Raw genomic sequence first — 21286 nt, forward strand, 5'->3', positions numbered from 1 at the left:
ATTAACGGGATCACATCATTAGGAGAATGATGTGATTGACTTGACCCGTTTCATTAGCTTAGCACTTGATCGTTTAGTATGTTGCTATTGCTTTCTTCATGACTTATACATGTTCCTATGACTATGAGATTATGCAACTCCCGTTTACCAGAGGAACACTTTGTGTGCTACCAAACGTCACAACGTAACTGGGTGATTATAAAGGTGCTCAACAGGTGTCTCCGAAGGTACTTGTTGGGTTGGCGTATTTGGAGATTAGAATTTGTCACTCCGATTGTTGGAGAGGTATCTCTGGGCCCACTCGGTAATGCACATCACTTAAGCCTTGCAAGCATTGCAACTAATGAGTTAGTTGCGGGATGATGTATTACAGAACGAGTAAAGAGACTTGTCGGTAACGAGATTGAACTAGGTATTGAGATACCGACGATCGAATCTCGGGCAAGTAACATACCGATGATAAAGGGGACAACGTATGTTGTTATGCGGTCTGACCGATAAAGATCTTCGTAGAATATGTGGGAGCCAATATGAGCATCCAGGTTCCGCTATTGGTTATTGACCGGAGATGTGTCTCGGTCATGTCTACATAGTTCTCGAACCCATAGGGTCCGCACGCTTAACGTTTCGATGACAGTTATATTATGAGTTATATGTTTTGATGTACCGAAGGTTGTTCGGAGTCCCGGATGTGATCACGGACACGACGAGGAGTCTCGAAATGGTCGAGACATGAAGATTGATATATTGGAAGCCTATGTTTGGATATCGGAAGTGTTCCGAGTGAAATCGGGATTTTACCGGAGTACCGAGGGGTTACCGAAACCCCCCGGGGGCTTCATGGGCCATAGTGAGCCTTAGTGGATAAGGGAGAGGCGGCCAGGGCAAGGGCCGCGCGCCCCTCCCCCTAGTCCGAATAGGAAAAGGAGAGGGGGGCGGCACCCACCCTTCCCTTCCTCTCTCCTCTTTCCCCCTCTACTCCTAATCCAACTAGGAAAAGGGAGGGAGTCCTACTCCCGGTGGGAGTAGGACTCCTCCTGGCGCGCCCCTCCTGGCAGGCCACACCTCCCCCCTTGCTCCTTTATATACGGGGGCAGGGGGGCACCCTAGAGATACAACAATTGATCGTTTGATCTTTTAGCCGTGTGCGGTGCCCCCCTCCACCATAGCCCACCTCGATAATACTGTAGCGGTGCTTAGGCAAAGCCCTGCGTCGGTAGACCATCATCATCATCACCACGCCGTCGTGCTGACAAAACTCTCCCTCAACACTCGGCTTGATCGGAGTTCGAGGGACGTCATCAGGCTGAACGTGTGCTGAACTCGGAGGTGCCGTGCGTTCGGTACTGGATCGGTCGGATCGTGAAGACGTATGACTACATCAACCGTGTTGTGCTAACGCTTCCGCTTTCGGTCTACGAGGGTACGTGGACAACACTCTCCCTTCTCGTTGCTATGCATCACCATGATCTTGCGTGTGTGTAGGAATTTTTTTGAAATTACTACGTTCCCCAACATCAAGATGTTGAAAGCAAAGTTGGCAGAAGTATTTGGTTTCCCATCCCCATCTCTGAAGCCTGTCATTGCACCACAGCCGATCAAGATGCAGTAACCAGGCGAAGATCTTGAGCCGACCAGGAGCCCAGGCACTCCAAAAGAATTTCCTGAACGGGGCATGGACCGATCCATGAAAATGTGCCTGATATGTTGATGATGTGCTGTAGATCCCGTTCGTCGTGAATTTCCATCTGATCTCGTCAGGCTGGCCCAGCCTCATACTCATTCTAGCAGTTCTTATCAGCCTCTCTAAGTTCAAGAACTCCTGAAGCAAAGGGTTTACATTACCATGCGCCAAGTCCTTAATCCAAGCATTGTCATGCAGTGCCGCCTGTACAGTCCTGTTCTTTCTTCGCGAGTGTTTGAACAGACGCGGGAAGGACGTCTTGAGGGGCTTAGCACCAGCCAGGCACAGCCCCAAGAGATCATCTGATTGATTCTGATCGTTTTACCTATGCTAAATATATGTTGTTGTGGCCTATGTAGGTTCACTTGTTGGGGAACGTAGCATAAATTCAAAATTTTCCTACGTGTCACCAAGATCTATCTATGGAGTCATCTAGCAACGAGGGAGGAGTGGATCTACATACCCTTGTAGATCGCGCGTGGAAGCGTTCAAGAGAACGGGGTTGATGGAGTCGTACTCGTCGTGATCCAAATCACCGATGATCCTAGCGCCGAACGGACGGCACCTCCGCGTTCAACACACGTACGGAGCAGCGACGTCTCCTCCTTCTTGATCCAGCAAGGGGGGAGGAGAGGTTGATGGAAGATGGCTCCAGCAGCAGCACAACGGCGTGGTGGTGGTGAAGCTGCAGTACTCCGGCAGGGCTTCGCTAAGCACTATGGAGGAGGAGGAGGTGTTGGAGAGGGAGAGGGAGGCACCAAAGGCCAAGGTTAGAAGTCCTCCATCTCCCCCACTATATATAGGGGGGCCTAAGGGGGGGGCGCCGGCCCTAGGAGATCCAATCTCCTAGGGGGGCGGCGGGCAAGGGAGGAATCCCTCCTCCCCAAGGCACCTAGGAGGTGCCTTCCCCTCTTAGGACTCTTCCTTAGGGTTTCCCCCAGCCTTAGGCGCATGGGCCCTAGGGGAAAGTGGCGCCCCAGCCCACTTTGGGCTGGATCCCTTCCCACTTCAGCCCATGGGGCCCTCCGGGATAGGTGGCCCCACCCGATGGACCCCCGGGACCCTTCCGGTGGTCCCGGTACAATACCGGTGACCCCAAAACTTGTCCCGATGGCCGAAATAGCACTTCCTATATATGATTCTTTACCTACGGACCATTCCGGAACTCCTCGTGACGTTCGGGATCTCATCCGAGACTCCGAACAACATTCGGGTTACTGCATATACATATCCCTACAACCCTAGCGTCACCGAACCTTAAGTGTGTAGACCCTACGGGTTTGGGAGACATGCAGACATGACCGAGATGACTCTCCGGTCAATAACCAACAGCGGGATCTGGATACCCATGTTGGCTCCCACATGTTCCACGAATGATCTCATCGGATGAACCACGATGTCAAGAACTTAATCAATCCCGTATACAATTCCCTTTGTCTAGCGGTACGATACTTGCCCGAGATTCAATCGTCGGTATCCCGATACCTTGTTCAATCTCGTTACCGGCAAGTCTCTTTACTCGTTTCGTAACACATCATCCCGTGATCAACTCCTTGATCACATTGTGCACATTATGATGATGTCCTACCGAGTGGGCCCAGAGATACCTCTCCGTTTACACGGAGTGACAAATCCCAGTCTCGATTCGTGCCCACCCAACAGACACTTTCGGAGATACCTGTAGTGTACCTTTATAGCCACCCAGTTATGTTGTGACGTTTGGCACACCCAAAGCACTCCTACGGTATCGAGTTGCACAATCTCATGGTCTAAGGAAATGATACTTGACATTAGAAAAGCTTTAGCATACGAACTACATGATCTTGTGCTAGGCTTAGGATTGGGTCTTGTCCATCACATCATTCTCCTAATGATGTGATCCCGTTATCAATGACATCCAATGTCCATGGTCAGGAAACCGTAACCATCTATTGATCAACGAGCTAGTCAACTAGAGGCTTACTAGGGACATGGTGTTGTCTATGTATCCACACATGTATCTGAGTTTCCTATCAATACAATTATAGCATGGATAATAAACGATTATCATGAACAAGGAAATATAATAATAACCAATTTATTATTGCCTCTAGGGCATATTTCCAACAGTCTCCCACTTGCACTAGAGTCAATAATCCAGTTCACATCGATATGTGATTAACACTCAAGGTCACATCCCCATGTGACTAACACCCAAAGAGTTTACTAGAGTCAATAATCTAGTTCACATTACCATGTGATTAACACTCGATGAGTTCTGGGTTTGAACATGTTATGCTTGTGAGAGATGTTATAGTCAACGGGTCTGAATCTTTCAGATTCGTATGTACTTCGCAAATCTCTATGTCATCTTGTAGATGCAGCCACTACACTATATTTGGAGCTATTCCAAATAACTATTCTACTATACGAATCCAGTTTACTACTTAGAATAATCTGGATTAGTGTCAAAGTTTGCATCGGCGTAACCCTTTACGACGAACTCTTTTACCACCTCCATAATCGAGAAAATTCCTTAGTCCACTAGTTACTAAGGATAACTTTGACCGCTGTCTTGTGATCCATTCTTAGATCACTCTTGTACCCCTTGACTAACTCATGGCAAGGCACATTTCAGGTGCGGTACACAGCATAGCATACTGTAGAGCCTAAAGCATAGGGGACGACCTTCGTCCTTTCTCTTTCTTCTGCCGTGGTCAAGCTTTAAGTCGTAACTTCATACCTTACAACTCAGGCAAGAACTCCTTCTTTGACTGATCCATCTTGAACACCTTCAAGATCATGTCAAGGTATCTGCTCATTTGAAAGTACCATTAAGCGTTTTGATCTATCCTTATAGATCTTGATGCTCAATGTTCAAGTAGCTTAATCCAGGCTTTCCATTGAAAAACACTTTCCAAATAACCCTATATGCTTTCCAGAAATTCTACGTCATTTTTGATCAACAATATGTCAACATATATTTATCAGAAATTCTATAGTGCTCCCACTCACTTCTTTGGAAATACAAGTTTCTCATAAACTTTGTATAAACCCAAAATATTTGATCATCTCATCAAAGCGTACATTCCAACTCCGAGATGCTTACTCCAGTCCTTAGAAGGATTGCTGGAGCTTTGCATACTTATTAGCATCTTTCAGGATTGACAAAACCTTCCGGTTTGTATCACATACAACCTTTCCTCAAAAAACGTCGAGGAAACAATGTTTTGACATCCTATCTGCAAGATTTCATAAATAATGCAGTAATCGCTAATATAATTCCAACAGACTCTCAGCATCGCTACGAGTGAGAAAGTCTCATCGTAGTCAACTCCTTGAACTTGTCGGAAAACATCTTAACGACAAGTCGAGCTTTCTTAACGGTGAGATTTACCATCATTGTCCGTCTTCCTATTAAAATCCATCTGCACTCAACAGCCTTACGACCATCGAGCTGTTCTGCCAAAGTCTACACTTTGTTTTCATACATGGATCCTCTCTCGGATTTTATGGCCTCGAGCCATTTATCGGAATCCGGGCCCACCATCGCTTCTCCATAGCTCGTAGGTTCATTGTTGTCTAGCAACATGACTTCCAAGACAGGATTATGTAGAACTCTGAAGTAGTACGCATCCTTGTCATCCCACGAGGTTTGGTAGTGACTTGATCTGAAGTTTCATGATCACTATCATAAGCTTCCACTTCAATTGGTGTAAGTGCCACAGGAACAACTTCCTGTGCCCTGCCACACACTAGTTGAAGAGACGGTTCAATAACCTCATCAAGTCTCCACCATCCTCCCACTCAATTCTTTCGAGAGAAACTTTTCCTCGAGAAAGGACCCGATTCCAGAAACAATCCCTTATTGCTTTCGGATCTGAGACAGGAGGTATACCCAACTGTTTTGGGTGTCCTATGAAGATGCATTTATCCGCTTTGGGTTTGAGCTTATCAGCCTGAAACTTTTTCAAATAAGCATCTCAGCCCCAAACTTTTAAGAAATGACAGCTTAGGTTTCCCTAAACCATAGTTCATACGGTGTCATCTCATCGGAATTACGTGGTGCACCTTTTAAAGTGAATGTGGTTGTCTCTAATGCTTAACCCATAAACTATTGTGGTAATTCGATAAGAGACATCATGGTATGCATCATATCCAATAGGGTGCAGTTATGATGTTCGGACACACCATCACACTATGGTGTTCCGGGCTGTATTAGTTGTGAAACAATTTCCACAATGTCTTAATTCTGTGCCAAACTCGTAATTCAGATATTCATCTCTATGATCATATCATAGATCTTTTATCCTCTTGTCACGACGATCTTTCAACTTCACCCTGAAATTACTTGAACCTTTCAATAATTCAGACTCGTGATTCATCAAGTAAATATACTCAACATCTACTCAAATCATCTGTGAAGTAAGAACATAACGATATCCACTACACGCCTCAGCACTCATTGGACTGCACACATCAAAATGTATTTCTTCCAACAAGTTGCTTTCTAGTTCCATTTTACTGAAAACGAGGCTTTCAGTCATCTTTCCCATGTGGTATGATTTGCATGTCTCAAGTGATTCAAAATCAAGTGAGTCCAAACGACCCATCTTTATAGAGTTTCTTCATGCATATCTACCAACAAACATGGTTCGCATGTCTCAATCCTTTCAAAAATGAGTGAGTCCAAAGATCCATCAACATGGAGCTTCTTCATGCGTTTTATACTGATATGACTTAAGTGGCAGTGCCACAAGTAGGTGGTACTATCATTACTATCTTATATCTTTTGGCATGAACATGTGTATCACTATGATCGAGATTCAATGAACCATTCATTTTAGGTGCAAGACCATTGAAGGTATTATTCAAATAAACAGAGTAACCATTATTCTCCTTAAATGAATAACCGTATTGCGATAGACATAATCCAATCATGTCTATGCTCAACGCAAACACCAATCTCGATGGTAGAGGGAGCGTACGATATTTGATCAACCTTGGAAATACTTCCAACACATATCGTCATCTCACCTTTAGCTAGTCTCCGTTTATTCCGTAGCTTTTATTTCGAGTTACTAACACTCAGCAACAAACCGGTATCTAATACCCTGGTGCTACTAGGAGTACTAGTAAAGTACACATTAACACAATGTATATCCAATATACTTCTATCGACCTTGCCAGCCTTCTCATCTACCAAGCATCTAGGGTAATTCTGCTCCAGTGGCTGTTCCCCTTATTACAGAAGCACTTAGTCTCGGGTTTGGGTTCAACCTTGGGTTTCTTCACTAGAGCAGCAGCTGATTTGCCGTTTCATGAAGTATCCCTTCTTGCCCTTGCCCTTCTTGAAACTAGTGGTTTCACCAACCATCAACAATTGATGCTCCTTCTTGATTTCTACTTTTGTGGTGTCAAACATCGCGAATATCTCAAGGATCATCATATACGTCCCTGATATATTATAGTTCATCACGAAGCTCTAGCAGCTTGGTGGTAATGACTTCGGAGAAACATCACTATCTCATCTGGAAGATCAACTCCCACTCGATTCAAATGATTGTTGTACTCAGACAATCTGAGCACAAGCTCAACAATTGAGCTTTTCTCCCTTAGTTTGCAGGCTAAGAAAATCGTCGGAGGTCTTATACCTCTTGACGTGGGCACGAGCCTGAAATCCCAATTTCAGTCCTTGGAACATCTCATATGTTCTCCAATGTTTCAAAAACGTCTTTGGTGCCTCAATTATAAACCATTTAGCATTACGCACTGAACTATCATGTAGTCATCAAAACGTGTATGTCAGATGTTTGCAACATCCACAGACGACGTTCGAGGTTCAGCACACTGAGCGGTGCATTAAGGACATAAGCCTTCTATGAAGTAATGAGGACAATCCTCAGTTTACGGACCCAGTCCGCATAATTGCTACTATCAACTTTCAACTAAATTTTCTCTAGGAACATATCTAAACAGTAGAACTAACGCGCGAGCTACGACATAATTTGCGAAGACCTTTTGACTATGTTCAGGATAATTAAGTTCATCTTATGAACTCCCACTCAGATAGACATCCCTCTAGTCATCTAAGTGATTACATGATCCGAGTCAACTAGGTCGTGTCCGATCATCACGTGAGACGGACTAGTCAACATCGGTGAACATCTTCATGTTGATCGTATCTTCTATACGACTCATGCTCGACCTTTCGGTCTCTTGTGTTCCGAGGCCATGTCTGTACATGCTAGGCTCATCAAGTTAACCTAAGTGTTTCACATGTGTTCCGAGGCCATGTCTGTACATGCTAGGCTCGTCAACATCCGTTGTATTCGAACGTAAGAATCTATCACACCCGATCATCACGTGGTGCTTCGAGACGACGAACTTTCGCAACGGTGCACAGTTAGGCGGAACACCTTCTTGAAATTTTAGTGAGGGATCATCTTATTTACTACCGTCGTTCTAAGCAAATAAGATGCATAAACATGATAAACATCACATGCAATCAAATAGTGACATGATATGGCCATCATCACTTTGCTCCTCTTGATCTCCATCTTCGGGGCTCCATGATCATCATCGTCACCGGCATGACACCATGATCTCCATCATCGTGTCTCCATGAAGTTGCCTCGCCAACTATTACTTCTACTACTACAGCTAACGGTTAGCAATAAAGTAAGGTAATTACATGACGTTTATGTTGACACGCAGGTCATAAATAAATTAAGACAACTCCTATGGCTCCTGCCGGTTGTCATACTCATCGACATGCAAATCGTGATTCCTATTACAAGAACATGATCAATCTCATACATCACATATATCATTCATCACATTCTTCTTGGCCATATCACATCACATAGCATACCCTGCAAAAACAAGTTAGACGTCCTCTAATTGTTGTTTGCATGTTTTACGTGGCTGCTATGGGTTTCTAGCAAGAACGTTTCTTACCTACGCAAAACCACAACGTGATATGCCAATTGCTATTTACCCTTCATAAGGACCCTTTTCATCGAATCCGATCCGACTAAAGTGGGAGAGACAGACACCCGCTAGCCACCTTATGCAACTAGTGCATGTCAGTCGGTGGAACCAGTCTCACGTAAGAGTACGTGTAAGGTCGGTCCGGGCCGCTTCATCCCACAATGCCGCCGAATCAAGATTGGACTAGTAACGGTAAGCATATTGAACAAAATCAACGCCCACAACTACTTTGTGTTCTACTCGTGCATATAAACTACGCATAGACCTAGCTCATGATGCCACTGTTGGGGAACGTAGCATAAATTCAAAATTTTCCTACGTGTCACCAAGATCTATCTATGGAGTCATCTAGCAACGAGGGAGGAGTGGATCTACATACCCTTGTCGATCGCGCGCGGAAGCGTTCAAGAGAACGGGGTTGATGGAGTCGTACTCGTCGTGATCCAAATCACCGATGATCCTAGTGCCGAACGGACGGCACCTCCGCGTTCAACACACGTACGGAGCAGCGACGTCTCCTCCTTCTTGATCCAGCAAGGGGGGAGGAGAGGTTGATGGAAGATGGCTCCAGCAGCAGCACGACGGCGTGGTGGTGGTGAAGCTGCAGTACTACGGCAGGGCCTCGCTAAGCACTATGGAGGAGGAGGAGGTGTTGGAGAGGGAGAGGGAGGCACCAAAGGCCAAGGTTAGAAGTCCTCCATCTCCCCCACTATATATAGGGGGGCCTAAGGGGGCGCGCCGGCCCTAGGAGATCCAATCTCCTAGGGGGGCGGCGGCCAAGGGAGGAATCCCTCCTCCCCAAGGCACCTAGGAGGTGTCTTCCCCTCTTAGGACTCTTCCTTAGGGTTTCCCCCACCCTTAGGCGCATGGGCCCTAGGGGAAAGTGGCGCCCCAGCCCACTTTGGGCTGGATCCCTTCCCACTTCAGCCCATGGGGCCCTCTGGGATAGGTGGCCCCACCCGGTGGACCCCCGGGACCCTTCCGGTGGTCCCGGTACAATACCGGTGACCCCGAAACTTGTCCCGATGGCCGAAATAGCACTTCCTATATATAATTCTTTACCTCCGGACCATTTCGGAACTCCTCGTGACGTCCGGGATCTCATCCGGGACTCCGAACAACATTCGGGTTACCGCATATACATATCCCTACAACCCTAGCGTCACTGAACCTTAAGTGTGTAGACCCTACGGGTTCGGGAGACATGCAGACATGACCGAGATGACTCTCCGATCAATAACCAACAGCGGGATCTGGATACCCATGTTGGCTCCCACATGTTCCACGAATGATCTCATCGGATGAACCACGATGTCAAGAACTTAATCAATCCCGTATACAATTCCCTTTGTCTAGCGGTACGATACTTGCCCGAGATTCGATCGTCGGTATCCCGATACCTTGTTCAATCTCGTTACCGGCAAGTCTCTTTACTCGTTTCGTAACACATCATCCCGTGATCAACTCCTTGATCACATTGTGCACATTATGATGATGTCCTACCGAGTGGGCCCAGAGATACCTCTCCGTTTACACGGAGTGACAAATCCCAGTCTCGATTCGTGCCCACCCAACAGACACTTTCGGAGATACCTGCAGTGTGCCTTTATAGCCACCCAGTTACGTTGTGACGTTTGACACACCCAAAGCACTCCTACGGTATCCGGGAGTTGCACAATCTCATGGTCTAAGGAAATGATACTTGACATTAGAAAAGCTTTAGCATACGAACTACATGATCTTGTGCTAGGCTTAGGATTGGGTCTTGTCCATCACATCATTCTCCTAATGATGTGATCCCGTTATCAATGACATCCAATGTCCATGGTCAGGAAACCGTAACCATCTATTGATCAACGAGCTAGTCAACTAGATGCTTACTAGGGACATGGTGTTGTCTATGTATGCACACATGTATCTGAGTTTCCTATCAATACAATTATAGCATGGATAATAAACGATTATCATGAACAAGGAAATATAATAATAACCAATTTATTATTGCCTCTAGGGCATATTTCCAACATCACTTTCGGGTCACGCAAATGCCAATGTCACTGCCCCGACATTGTGCTAGTTTCCATAAATATTATTTTCAATGATCTAAACAAATTGTCACAATCCTAGTACAACTTTAGCACAAAGTTCTATAAAAGTTTTTAATTTATTTGATGCATGTGTGCGAGTTATACTGCATACTTAGTTAACGTTCTTGTAAAAACAGTGAGTGTACCTTGTTTCAAAAAAAAAAAACAGTGAGTGTGCATTTGTACAACCAAGTACCCAAGTAGCTCCGCCCACACTACGCCCATGCGTCGACACCACAGGTCAATCATCCTTCAGTCCCTCGCTATATATATGTAGTCACAGAATTACAAAAATACACACAATTTCGGAGCGTCAACTATCACGGCTTTATAAGTCGTCCTCCTCGATTGAATGCATTCTCCGGCTCATCGATGGCGCCAATGTCACTGGGTTCGTCAGGGATACGCCAGCGAAAAAGGAAGTCGTCAAAAGCCGTCCCTGTCGTCTCGTCTCTATTCCATGGATCAGACCTGTTCTTGGGTTTGCTCACGTTACCACACCATGACATGACAGCGGCGAAAGCTATCTATACAAAATTTTAGCCGGGAGGACAGCTTGAGAGTCTCCGTGGACTAGAGCTCTCCGCTGCCGATGTGCAAACAAGAAGCCACCAATTATTCCAAGGCGCCCACGAGTTTTAGTAATACCCGATAGAGTTGCGTTGGCATCAAACATATCTCATATCCGCCCGCCTCTCCTCTCCTCTCCTCTCCTGCCCCCCTCCGATTCTTCTTCTTGCTTCACACTTTTGCTTTGGTTTCCATGCGCGCTAATTTCTCGGGTGTTGTTGAAGAAGCTCCGTCTCTCTTATAGCTGGTAAGTTCTTAATTTTATCCATCTTCATATTATGTTTCTCTTTTAGAGATTGGTTTTAGGTTCGATGCTTTGGCTAGGATTTCGTGCGTTTATGTACTTTCTGTCTCAAGTTTTAAGAGTATCGTTAGCTCGTGCGCCTATTCTTTCTGTTGGAAAAGGGCCGGGGAACTTTGTTTCAGCCAGGCGCGCTAATTTGCCCAATTTTTATTTTTTGGGGGCTCGGTGAAATTTTGCATCTTCGCACAAGTATGCCTGATTCTGTTTCCTAACTTCCTATGCGCAGCTCTTGGTCGAGGAGATAGGAACTCAGGAGAAAGACATGGCGGAGGAACCCGGTGCAACTTCTAGATACTATTGCCACATGTGCTCGGTGATCGTAAGGCCAGAGCTGGGCGTCGAGGAGGTCAAGTGCCCGCACTGCCGTTCCGGATTCGTGGAGGAGATGGCCGATGGCCGGCGGAGCAGCAACGCCGTGGGAGACCGTGGTACTACTGCCACAGGGGCCGGCCCAGATGACGCGGGCGCGAGGTCGGAGCTCGCGGGTCCGCCGTGGCCGCCTATCCTCATGGACCTCCTCGGCGTCTCCTACGGGCTCGACGGCGGCGACCTCGCGGGCTTGGCGCGAAGACAGTACCGCCACCTCGCCTTCTTGCAGCTGCTCAACGCGCTCCAGGAAGGCGATGCCGATGCCGACGGCGACGCGCCCGACCCGGGGCTCGAGCGGCTCGTGCTGGTTAGCCCCGCCGACGCGCACGCCATGCTCATGCCAGAGCTAGGAGCCAGCAATGGCGCCGCCGCCGCCGCCAGGGGCCCAGGCCTGACGCTGGGCGAGTTGATTCTTGGCCCCGGGCTGGACTTGCTGCTGGAGTACCTGGCCGAGACCGACCCGAGCCGGCAAGGCACGCTGCCGGCGAAGATGGAGGCCGTTGCCGCATTGCCAACGGTAAAGGTAAGCGAGGCCGCGACCTGCCCGGTGTGCCTGGACGAGTTCGCGGCTGGCGGCGAGGCCAAGGAGATGCCGTGCAAGCACCGCTTCCACGACGTGTGCCTCCTGCCGTGGCTGGAGGCCAACAGCTCCTGCCCCGTCTGCAGGTACCAGCTGCCCACGGACGAGGCCACGGAGCCGGCCGGCAATGGCGCCGAGGAAACCGCCGACGAATCCAGTGGCAATGCAGGCCGCGACGTCGAGGGCGATAGCGACGGTGGAAGCAGTGGCAGGCGGCGGTGGCTCGCACGGCCTTTTGGTCGTTTTTTCTCGCGCAGATCGAATGGAAGCTCCTCGTCGTCGCGATGAAACTAACAATAATGGGAATCTGTTTAATTTGTTTTAGCTGTCTACAGTCTAGCATCTTGTAAAGCTGGATTCGTTCATTGGTTGAACCGTAATACACTAGTTCGTTCGTCTCTATGTCTCTGCTCAGGACAGATTTGCAAGATGCTAAGGCCCTGTTTGGATTTTCGTTTTTCTTTTAAATACACATTTGTAAATAATACACGTCTCGGCCACCGATTCATTTCCAGACGTAAATTGCTCAGCGGCCGGTACAATACAATACGCGTATAAGTGAAACACCCCCGTATCGAATTACATCGATTCCAAGCGCGCACTAAGTAATACTCCCTCCGTTTGAAATTACTCATCGTGATTTTAGTTCAAATTCAGACTGTACAGTTCTGGCAAATGTGAAGTGTGCTTGATACTCCCTTTGTTCATAAATATAAGATGTTCTATTTTTTTAATTGGATGCATATAAACATGTATTAGTACATTTGTTCCTTCATTTTAGTTTGTATATAGTTCATATTGAAATATCCGAAACATCTTATATTAGACAATACACCGCGCGTTGCAGTTAGATGGTAGTGTAATAAACAATTTGAAAGAAAGGAGCACACGGTATGAAGAAAAAAAAGCTAAGAAAATAAAAATAAGAAATGTTTTGCAATAGAAGATGACTTGAATTTAATGTGTAACTCTAAAATCAACTTAGTACGATCAGTTTTCTAACTTTCTCGGGTATGTGACTTCGTTGAACTTACATAGTGCTATATGTATGTATAGCATCTAGATCGTAAAATAGGCGTTGTGGCAGTTTATGCTAGAAACAACACAAATGAAGGACGAGATTTAAGAGCTGTATCTAAAGGTTGTTTCTCCCCTTTACAACATCTGGATGTGTTGCGGTTGAATCAACAGATGTTGTGAGGAGTAGGTGGAGTGTGCGGGCGGAGGCCAACCAGGTGTCCTAGCGACGGTGACGCAATGCAATGACCTGCTCGTGTAGCGGATATCGATCTCAGACTAATGATGAGTGGTGGAGAAACAATAAGAGATGTGGGACACGTGCATGCGTGACTCTGCTAAGCTGCATGATACTGCGGGAGAAGGAGGGCCAGATGGCCTGATTGAGGCGGCTTCATGGTGTTGCCCGCGACAACATCCTCAGCGGCAGTGCGCCCTGCGGTCGCGGCGCCCCGTCCAATTTGGCTGGCACAGTCGATGACATGTAGCGCTTCGCCCTCTTCTCCCGCCTCGTTGTTGTCCCTATCTCGGCACTGACGTTGTACACGACGACGGCAAAATCAGTACCATCGTCTTCCCAAACCAATGTCAGCCTCTGAACCTCTAGGTATGTATAGTCGTAGAGTACCCATGTTGGTCTAGGTTATGCGAAAGAGATCGAACAAGGGAAGGAAAGAATCATGAATCCTCGTTGGGTGATGAGGTCGTTGCTATTTATTAGAAAAACTCATGTGATAGTTTCGTGGAGAAGTTAAATATCAATGAGATAATGGGCATGTGAACAACCAACCATTTCTACTGCTTCTTTTTGCATGGAGGAGATAATGGACTCACGGTTAGTAAACTGAAGCAAAGAAGAAAAATTAAAAACATAAGTGATGACATGGCATGTGGTCGTGGCTGTGGACAGATGGTACCGATTAAGTAGAGCAGGGAGATTCGGTAATTTAATAGCATGCTTGCTAATATGGCATGATAGCTGAGTTGGCATGTGTGCATGACTTAAATGCATTGCTTAGTGAGGAGTTGAGGTGGACACTTTACATGCCAAGAGAATTGTGACCAACTTATTAAGAATGCAAGATTTATGAACGGAGGGAGTAATAGTGAAAGGGCAGTTGGATTTGTGACTAGTCGAAGGCTCGTTTCACTCAAATTTAAAGGCTGTAAGGGCATCTTCAACGTAGATACTCAGACCGCCGGCATCCGTTCAGACCGAGTGGTCCGGACATGATTTACCCTCCAAGGTGATACCTTATTGGCCGGCGGATTGGTTCGAACGTATGTTTTCCTGCGAAACAGAGACAATTCAGGGGCTTTGCGGGTGTCCGGACTGCTGCCATATACTCATCGGACACCATGGACCCACCCACAACCATGTCCCTCATCTGCGCCCTTTCCCACGCGAAGCAGTTACTGCGCATTCTTGCCGGTCAGCGCCACTCTAGAGCGCCAGCGCCGTATTCATGTCGGCCAAGAGCGGACGCGACTTCTCACTGGTCAGCATTGAAGCGACGAGCGCCGGCCGAGAGCATCGTCCATGCCGCGTCCCGGTATCCACGCCTGTTCAATGCGGGAGAGACTTGACTGGACGACTCTCTCCGCATTTAAATGCCACCACGTCCGTCCGTCTGAAAACATTAAACAACCATGACCGCCGAGAAACTCACTCCGGCGTCCGCATTCACATAGCCCGCCGCTTGATCTGGCTGGCGCCTTTTATTTATTCATGGCCAGGCCCGGCAAGATCCGAACCACATCCCCGCTCCCGATCTCCTCTGTACACCATGTTCGCCATGACCTCGAGCTCCAAAGTTCAGTTAGACAACCTTTTCATCGAACAGAAGAAAGAGCTTTCCGGAATTGCGGCCAACTGGCAGGCCCGTTGAGCCTGTTGGATAGAGGTTGGCTTGCCAACGAGCTCGCCGAAGAGCAATGACACCGACGAGACGATGGACGAGGCGTACAACGACGAGCCGGCGCCATCGCTCTCACCGGCCCATGTCGACGTCACCCTGGACCAGGCGCGAGAGCACTTCGACACCGTAATGGCGGAAGAGCAGTAGGAACAAACAGTATCGACATTCCGATAGACATAGGAGGACGAAAGCTACAATCTCCGGCTCCTGGACGAGCAACCTCTCGGAGGGGCAAATCACCGACGAGCAATCAAACGACAATGTCGTCATTCACATGGATGAGCTGCAGGTGTTGTACGAGTCCATGCGTAGCACCCATGACATCCGCCGCTAGCGATGCCGGCTGCGTGTCCTGCGGGCGGAGAGGGACGACCTGGAGGAAGAGGAGGCGCAAGCGACCATGGGTAAGGCGGACTCAGGCGAGGAAAAGTAGCACATGGGACACTGCCACAACTTATTTTAAGATAATAGTTCGATCATCAACTATTTCTCGCGATATCTTCTTACAAAGTTTTCTTAGGGCATCTAGAATCCGTACGGAACATTCCCCCATCAATAGTACATGCTCTCCTAGCATATTTTGGTCCAGTCATTTGCTCGTATAATCTCATTAAAGAGGGAGTCATCAGCCACTCCTATTCTTCCCCTCCTACAGCTTCGCTTCCCGGGGCTCACGGCCGGTCGGTGTGCTTGCGGACATGGAAAGACATGTCACGAGAAACGAGCACTGCCGCGGTCGGCAATCATTTATACTAGGTTTAAAAGCCCAGTCTGATACACTTTAGTCAAAATATGTGGAAAATGTAATGGATTGGTCCAGCTTAGATGAAAATCATTTGGCTTGCATGAAATTCGTCTAGTTTTGTTCAAATCCAGTTTGCAATGTATACGTGCAACGTTGGATGGTTGGCTACCATACCACTATCCGCGGACAAAAACCGTGTCCGTTTTAAGGGTTTGCATTGGAGATGCCCTAACTCAAGTCAGAAGATTGAAGAGCCTAGATTACAAATGAAGAAATGTTAAGTCGAAAAGGATTATCCTCATTCTCAAAGAATGAGGGGCAAGGGGATTGATACCGAGAAAGATTTCTTCTTATTATAAGACGTGCTTTCATTTGCATATGTTTGGTAAAAGGACAATCTTTTCATAAATGAAAAGTGTTAAATTAGAAAACATATCTCAATTGGTCTTAGTTAGTCTTGGGGTGGAGTGGAAAAAAGGTGGAGACTTCCGAACAAGGAAAAGGATTCAGGGTTGAGGGTTGCAGATTGGTTTTATAAGAACATTTTGTATATTGAAATTCACTTTGACATTTGACACATGGGAGCATATGCTCCTGCCGCCGGTAAAAAAACATTTTAAAATGTAAAAAAATTCCAAATTCTGGGGTGCACATATCAACCTTCTGTGCGCACGAAGTTTTGTGATGTACACGGAATTTTTTGTCAGAATTGTGACATTTCAAAATACGCTATATCGAGCATTCTTCCTTTCTTTCAAGAGGTTAATATTCTAATTCCTCTCGACCATAGAGTCTTTCTAGAGGTTATGATACAAAGTCCTAGGTTATTCAAAGTTTCGAGAGTTAAGTTTTGTCGCCTTGACTAACGCCCTGCGATTGCAACTTGCAAATACAAATCCTCTTCTTTTCTTAATGCGAGAGGTCTCTGTCACAAAACTCTTCTAAAAGCAACCTGCTCAGCTGTGTGTACAGTAAAAAATAACCACAGCACAACGCCGCAACATATGATCTTTGTATAAAGGCAGCCAAACAACATACTGAACGAACTGGCATATATATTGAGTAGGGAGAGTATGTATTATTTAGCAAAAGATATTCAGAATGGGCGACACCAACTCTTTACTATGTGTAGCTGAACACAAGACGTAATATAGGACTCACGACGTGGGATGAGCCAACAAAATGATAGCGAGGATCCGATAACAACCTAACAAAATTTGTCCCCATGAGCCAACCTCACCTGACACTAATTCACTGTCAAGATCCTGACGAGAGATGATGCGCTGAGACGATGCACCGCAACAACTGAATCTCCTGACTTGCAAAGGCCGAGCTTCTTGGCATAATCCAGGGCAAAACTGACGGCCTCCTCGGTGGCCTCAGTATCAGAAGCCTTTGCGGTAGCGGCACTCAACATTGGAATGAGGCCCCTAACTATGAGACTCTGCCTTGCAGGAGCCTCGTCGCTGCAAGTCCAGTCAAAATCATTGTCGGTCTTCAGCTCTGGAACCACGCAGTTCAATACTGGCATCGCTGGCCTGTACTTCGCGACGAGCCTTGCAGTCGTACCTCCCCTCGTGAGGACCAAGATAAGCGATGCCTTGGAGACATTAGCCGTCCGAACAGCTGACGATGCCAAACTCTCAAGTGGGCTCATAGGAACTGGTGCTGCTGCGGTAATCAACTTGAAGACTGCACCGTGATCCACATAGGTCTCTGCCATTAAGCAGATGCTGGACATTGTCTGCACTGCTAACTCTGGATATGCCCCTGCTGCAGTCTCGCCGCTAAGCATCACGCAGTCAGTTCCGTCTAGGACAGCATTGGCGACATCAGTTGCTTCTGCCCGTGTAGGGCGGGGAGACTTGATCATCGACTCCAGCATCTGGGTTGCAGTGACAACAGGCTTTCCTTGTTGATTGCATTTGAAGATCATCACCTTCTGAGCAAAGAAAATCTTCTCAATTGGGATCTCCATACCCAAATCTCCTCGTGCAACCATGAAGGCGTCTGAATTTGCAAGTATGTCATCAAAATTAGCAACACCTTCCTGATTCTCAACCTGCACGTAAGAAACTAGCATAAGACAACAGCAATAAAACAACCTCAAATAAAATGCAAGCCTGTGGGCATAAACATACCTTGGACATAAGTATGATTGACTTGGCATGCTCACCGAGCACACTTCGGACCATCTGAAGGTCTGATCCTTTCCGTACAAACGAGAGTGCTATCATGTCGATCTTGTTTGGCACTCCCCACTGTAGGATATCCACCTTGTCCTTTTCTGTAAGTGTTGGGAGATCTACAATGACGCCAGGAAGATTGACATTCTTCCTCTCACCTAGGAGAGCAGAGTTCTCACATCGGCAGCGAACTAGACCTTTCTCAGGATCACAAGAAAGCGCTGTGAGCGTGATGGTGCCATCAGCACATAGTATAGTGCTCCCAGGCTTCACGTCTACAGCCAACTTTTTGTAGCTCATGGAAATCATGGTCTCATCACCCTGGATGGTATAATCTGTGGTTATGGTAATCTCTTGCCCCTGATTCAGCTTTACAGGCTTGCCGTCTTTCAGAAAGCCTGTGCGAATTTCTGGTCCCTGTAACAAAGACAGTAGATTGGCATAGTTGAGAAAATAAATAATGCTGTCCAAATAGATTTCTAGGCACAAGGTCATGAAAGCAGTTTTTAGTAAGTAGAATGAAGTAATCCTGATATGCAAGCCGGAAAGCTAATAATTCATAATCTATATATCATCCAAGCGAATGAATATCTAGTGCATTGGCTACTTGGCTAGATCCTGCAAAACGTATGCCACAAGTAAATTATATCTTGTATATAATGCATTTCATCAGGTACTAAAATCCAGGCCAGTACTACTATCGATCACAAAATCACTCACCTTCAAAGTCAACCCCAATTATTTATAAACAGACCAATAATATAGAGCCACCAAATGAAACATGAATAACAAGCCAAAGGATAGGTGAATTGCACATTGGTCATTGCACGTTTTTATGACGTGCAGTTTCTTGATGTTTAGACTTTTACAATCATATATAGCTGCAAACTTGAACTTTTCTACACAAGGTATACTAATAAATTGTGGTGCTACTAATGAACCAGTAAAGTGGTAGCTTGAACGACCAATCTGGTTTCTATACTATACATGTATATAACAGCATTTCTTCTTAGAGGTGTGTGTTTCTTTCGTTGCTTGTACAAGCTGGTACGTGTGGGAACCTACAAAGCATCAAGAATATTTTATATATCCTGAACTATCACAGACGCACACAAAAAGTGTTAAACCACATGGTACAAGAAACCATCCCATTGAATTGCATGGCACCCGATGGTGTTACACTGCCTCTTTTGCGGAAGGCATATGTTTCTGGGTGTTATAAAGGTCCGATCATATTTCTTCAGCCCACAAATGAACAGTATATGGCACTTTCTGGATCTGTATAGCAAGGATTAATACCAACCGCCTGTAATCAGGGCGAGATGGTGATATGATACATGTGTAGTCGACTATACAATCTTGCGGATATGGATATGGATGATTTATATGTGTAGTCGACTACAGAAAAGGACTTCTGAACATATGTCATACATTCATATAGTATGATTAGAATATAGCGCAAAAGATTTAATCAGGGAGTGGTTAGCACTATTAATGCATCTGACAGCAACCTTATATAGCAAAACAACCAGTACACCATACATTCGAAGTAACTGTGAACGGGACACATTATGATCTGCCAATTTGGACACCAACATTTAGCATGAAAAAACAAATTTGCTAGGCCTAGCTGCCACAGCCCAAAGCTACCAATCCATGAAGGAACAATTGTCCAGAGGACAATACAAATTCACATTGTTCAATATAACACACTAGATTTCTTGTCTCGGCATTTGTCTTCAGAACACTGAAGACGCCTAATTGTATGCAAGCTGGCACAACAAATCCAAACTAGGAACTATCTGTATGACAATGTAAGACCTCTAGGACGAAGTTTTGTGCTCATTGCTACGCCTGTCGTCCAAAAAAGGTACAGGCACAATTGGAAATTTACTTTCCATGCATATAAGCTATTTTACGCAATAAATACATCAGAATGAAAAGGAAAATATGCGCACAAAAAATAGATCGGGTCAAGTAGTTCCTATGATATATGACAAGCCAATCACAAGGTAAACCTAGAGCGCGCAAATTGGCTTGAAATACAAGATGTAGGGGCATGCAGACCTTGGTGTCGAGCATGACCGCGCAGAGGATGCCGGTGATGTCCATGGCCTTGTGGAGGTTGTCGAGGGTCTCCTGGTGGTACTCGTGGGATCCGTGCGAGAAGTTGAACCTGGCGACGCACATGCCGGCGCGCAGGAGGCGCGCGCACATCTCCACGGACCGCGAGGCGGGGCCGAGGGTGCAGACGATCTTGGTCTTGGCGCGCCGCCGCCAAATCTCCTCCGGCCCCGCGCCGAGCGCCAGGTCCGCCATTGCACGGCCGGGGAAAGGGAGGGGTGGTGCGAGACGAAGGACCCGCCGAGGCGCGAGCGGTTGATGCGTAGCGGCGAGGAGAGGAGAGGAGGTTGGATCGGAAGGGACGGTGGCGGTGCGAGAGAATATATAAAGGGTGGTGCGGGGGAAGGCGTACGAGCCGGGGTGGCCGGGGGCGCTAGGGTAAAACGGTAGGGCTGGGTTCACTTTTTTTTCCTCCTTTTTGCAAAATATATACGTGTGTACATACGCGTCTGGCCTTCTCGTCAAGGAAAAAAACATGTTGCCTTTTGGGGTTTTCTTGTGGAAGAGGGCTTAATTCGTTTTCCTTCATTGCGTTTTAAGCTTGCAGAGGAAGTATTGGAGTATTATGTATTTCAAGTGATATTACTTGTAGGACAATTTAGACCTTGATTAGCTCCCCTAATTCGATTCAGAAGAAGGTCCATAGCGAGCCAATACGGGCTTCTCTTCAAATATAGGCAGCTTCTACAACAACCTCTAGCGAAAATATTTTTATTGGTGAATGACTAG

General features: G+C 46.6%; 2 protein-coding genes across 2 annotated transcripts; one reads left to right on the forward strand and one right to left on the reverse strand.

The window, feature by feature from the left end:
- The first annotated feature begins 11251 nt into the window (after positions 1 to 11251).
- LOC125551586 (E3 ubiquitin-protein ligase SIRP1-like) lies at positions 11252 to 12968 on the forward strand. Its single transcript, XM_048714839.1, has 2 exons — positions 11252 to 11560; positions 11844 to 12968. Exon 2 carries the CDS (start codon positions 11880 to 11882, stop codon positions 12852 to 12854), a length of 975 nt encoding a protein of 324 aa, XP_048570796.1. The 5' UTR covers positions 11252 to 11560; positions 11844 to 11879; the 3' UTR covers positions 12855 to 12968.
- A 4317-nt stretch (positions 12969 to 17285) lies between these two features.
- On the reverse strand, positions 17286 to 20910 carry LOC125553820 (pyruvate kinase, cytosolic isozyme-like). The gene is made up of 3 exons (XM_048717510.1): positions 20501 to 20910; positions 18389 to 18850; positions 17286 to 18309 (listed from the first exon to the last, which is right to left on the reverse strand). The coding sequence occupies exons 1-3, from the start codon at positions 20750 to 20752 to the stop codon at positions 17494 to 17496; spliced, it is 1530 nt and encodes a 509-aa protein (XP_048573467.1). The 5' UTR covers positions 20753 to 20910; the 3' UTR covers positions 17286 to 17493.
- Positions 20911 to 21286: the final 376 nt, after the last annotated feature.

The sequence above is a fragment of the Triticum urartu genome, chromosome 4 (genome assembly GCF_003073215.2).
Source record: "Triticum urartu cultivar G1812 chromosome 4, Tu2.1, whole genome shotgun sequence".
Taxonomy (NCBI): Eukaryota; Viridiplantae; Streptophyta; class Magnoliopsida; order Poales; family Poaceae; genus Triticum; species Triticum urartu.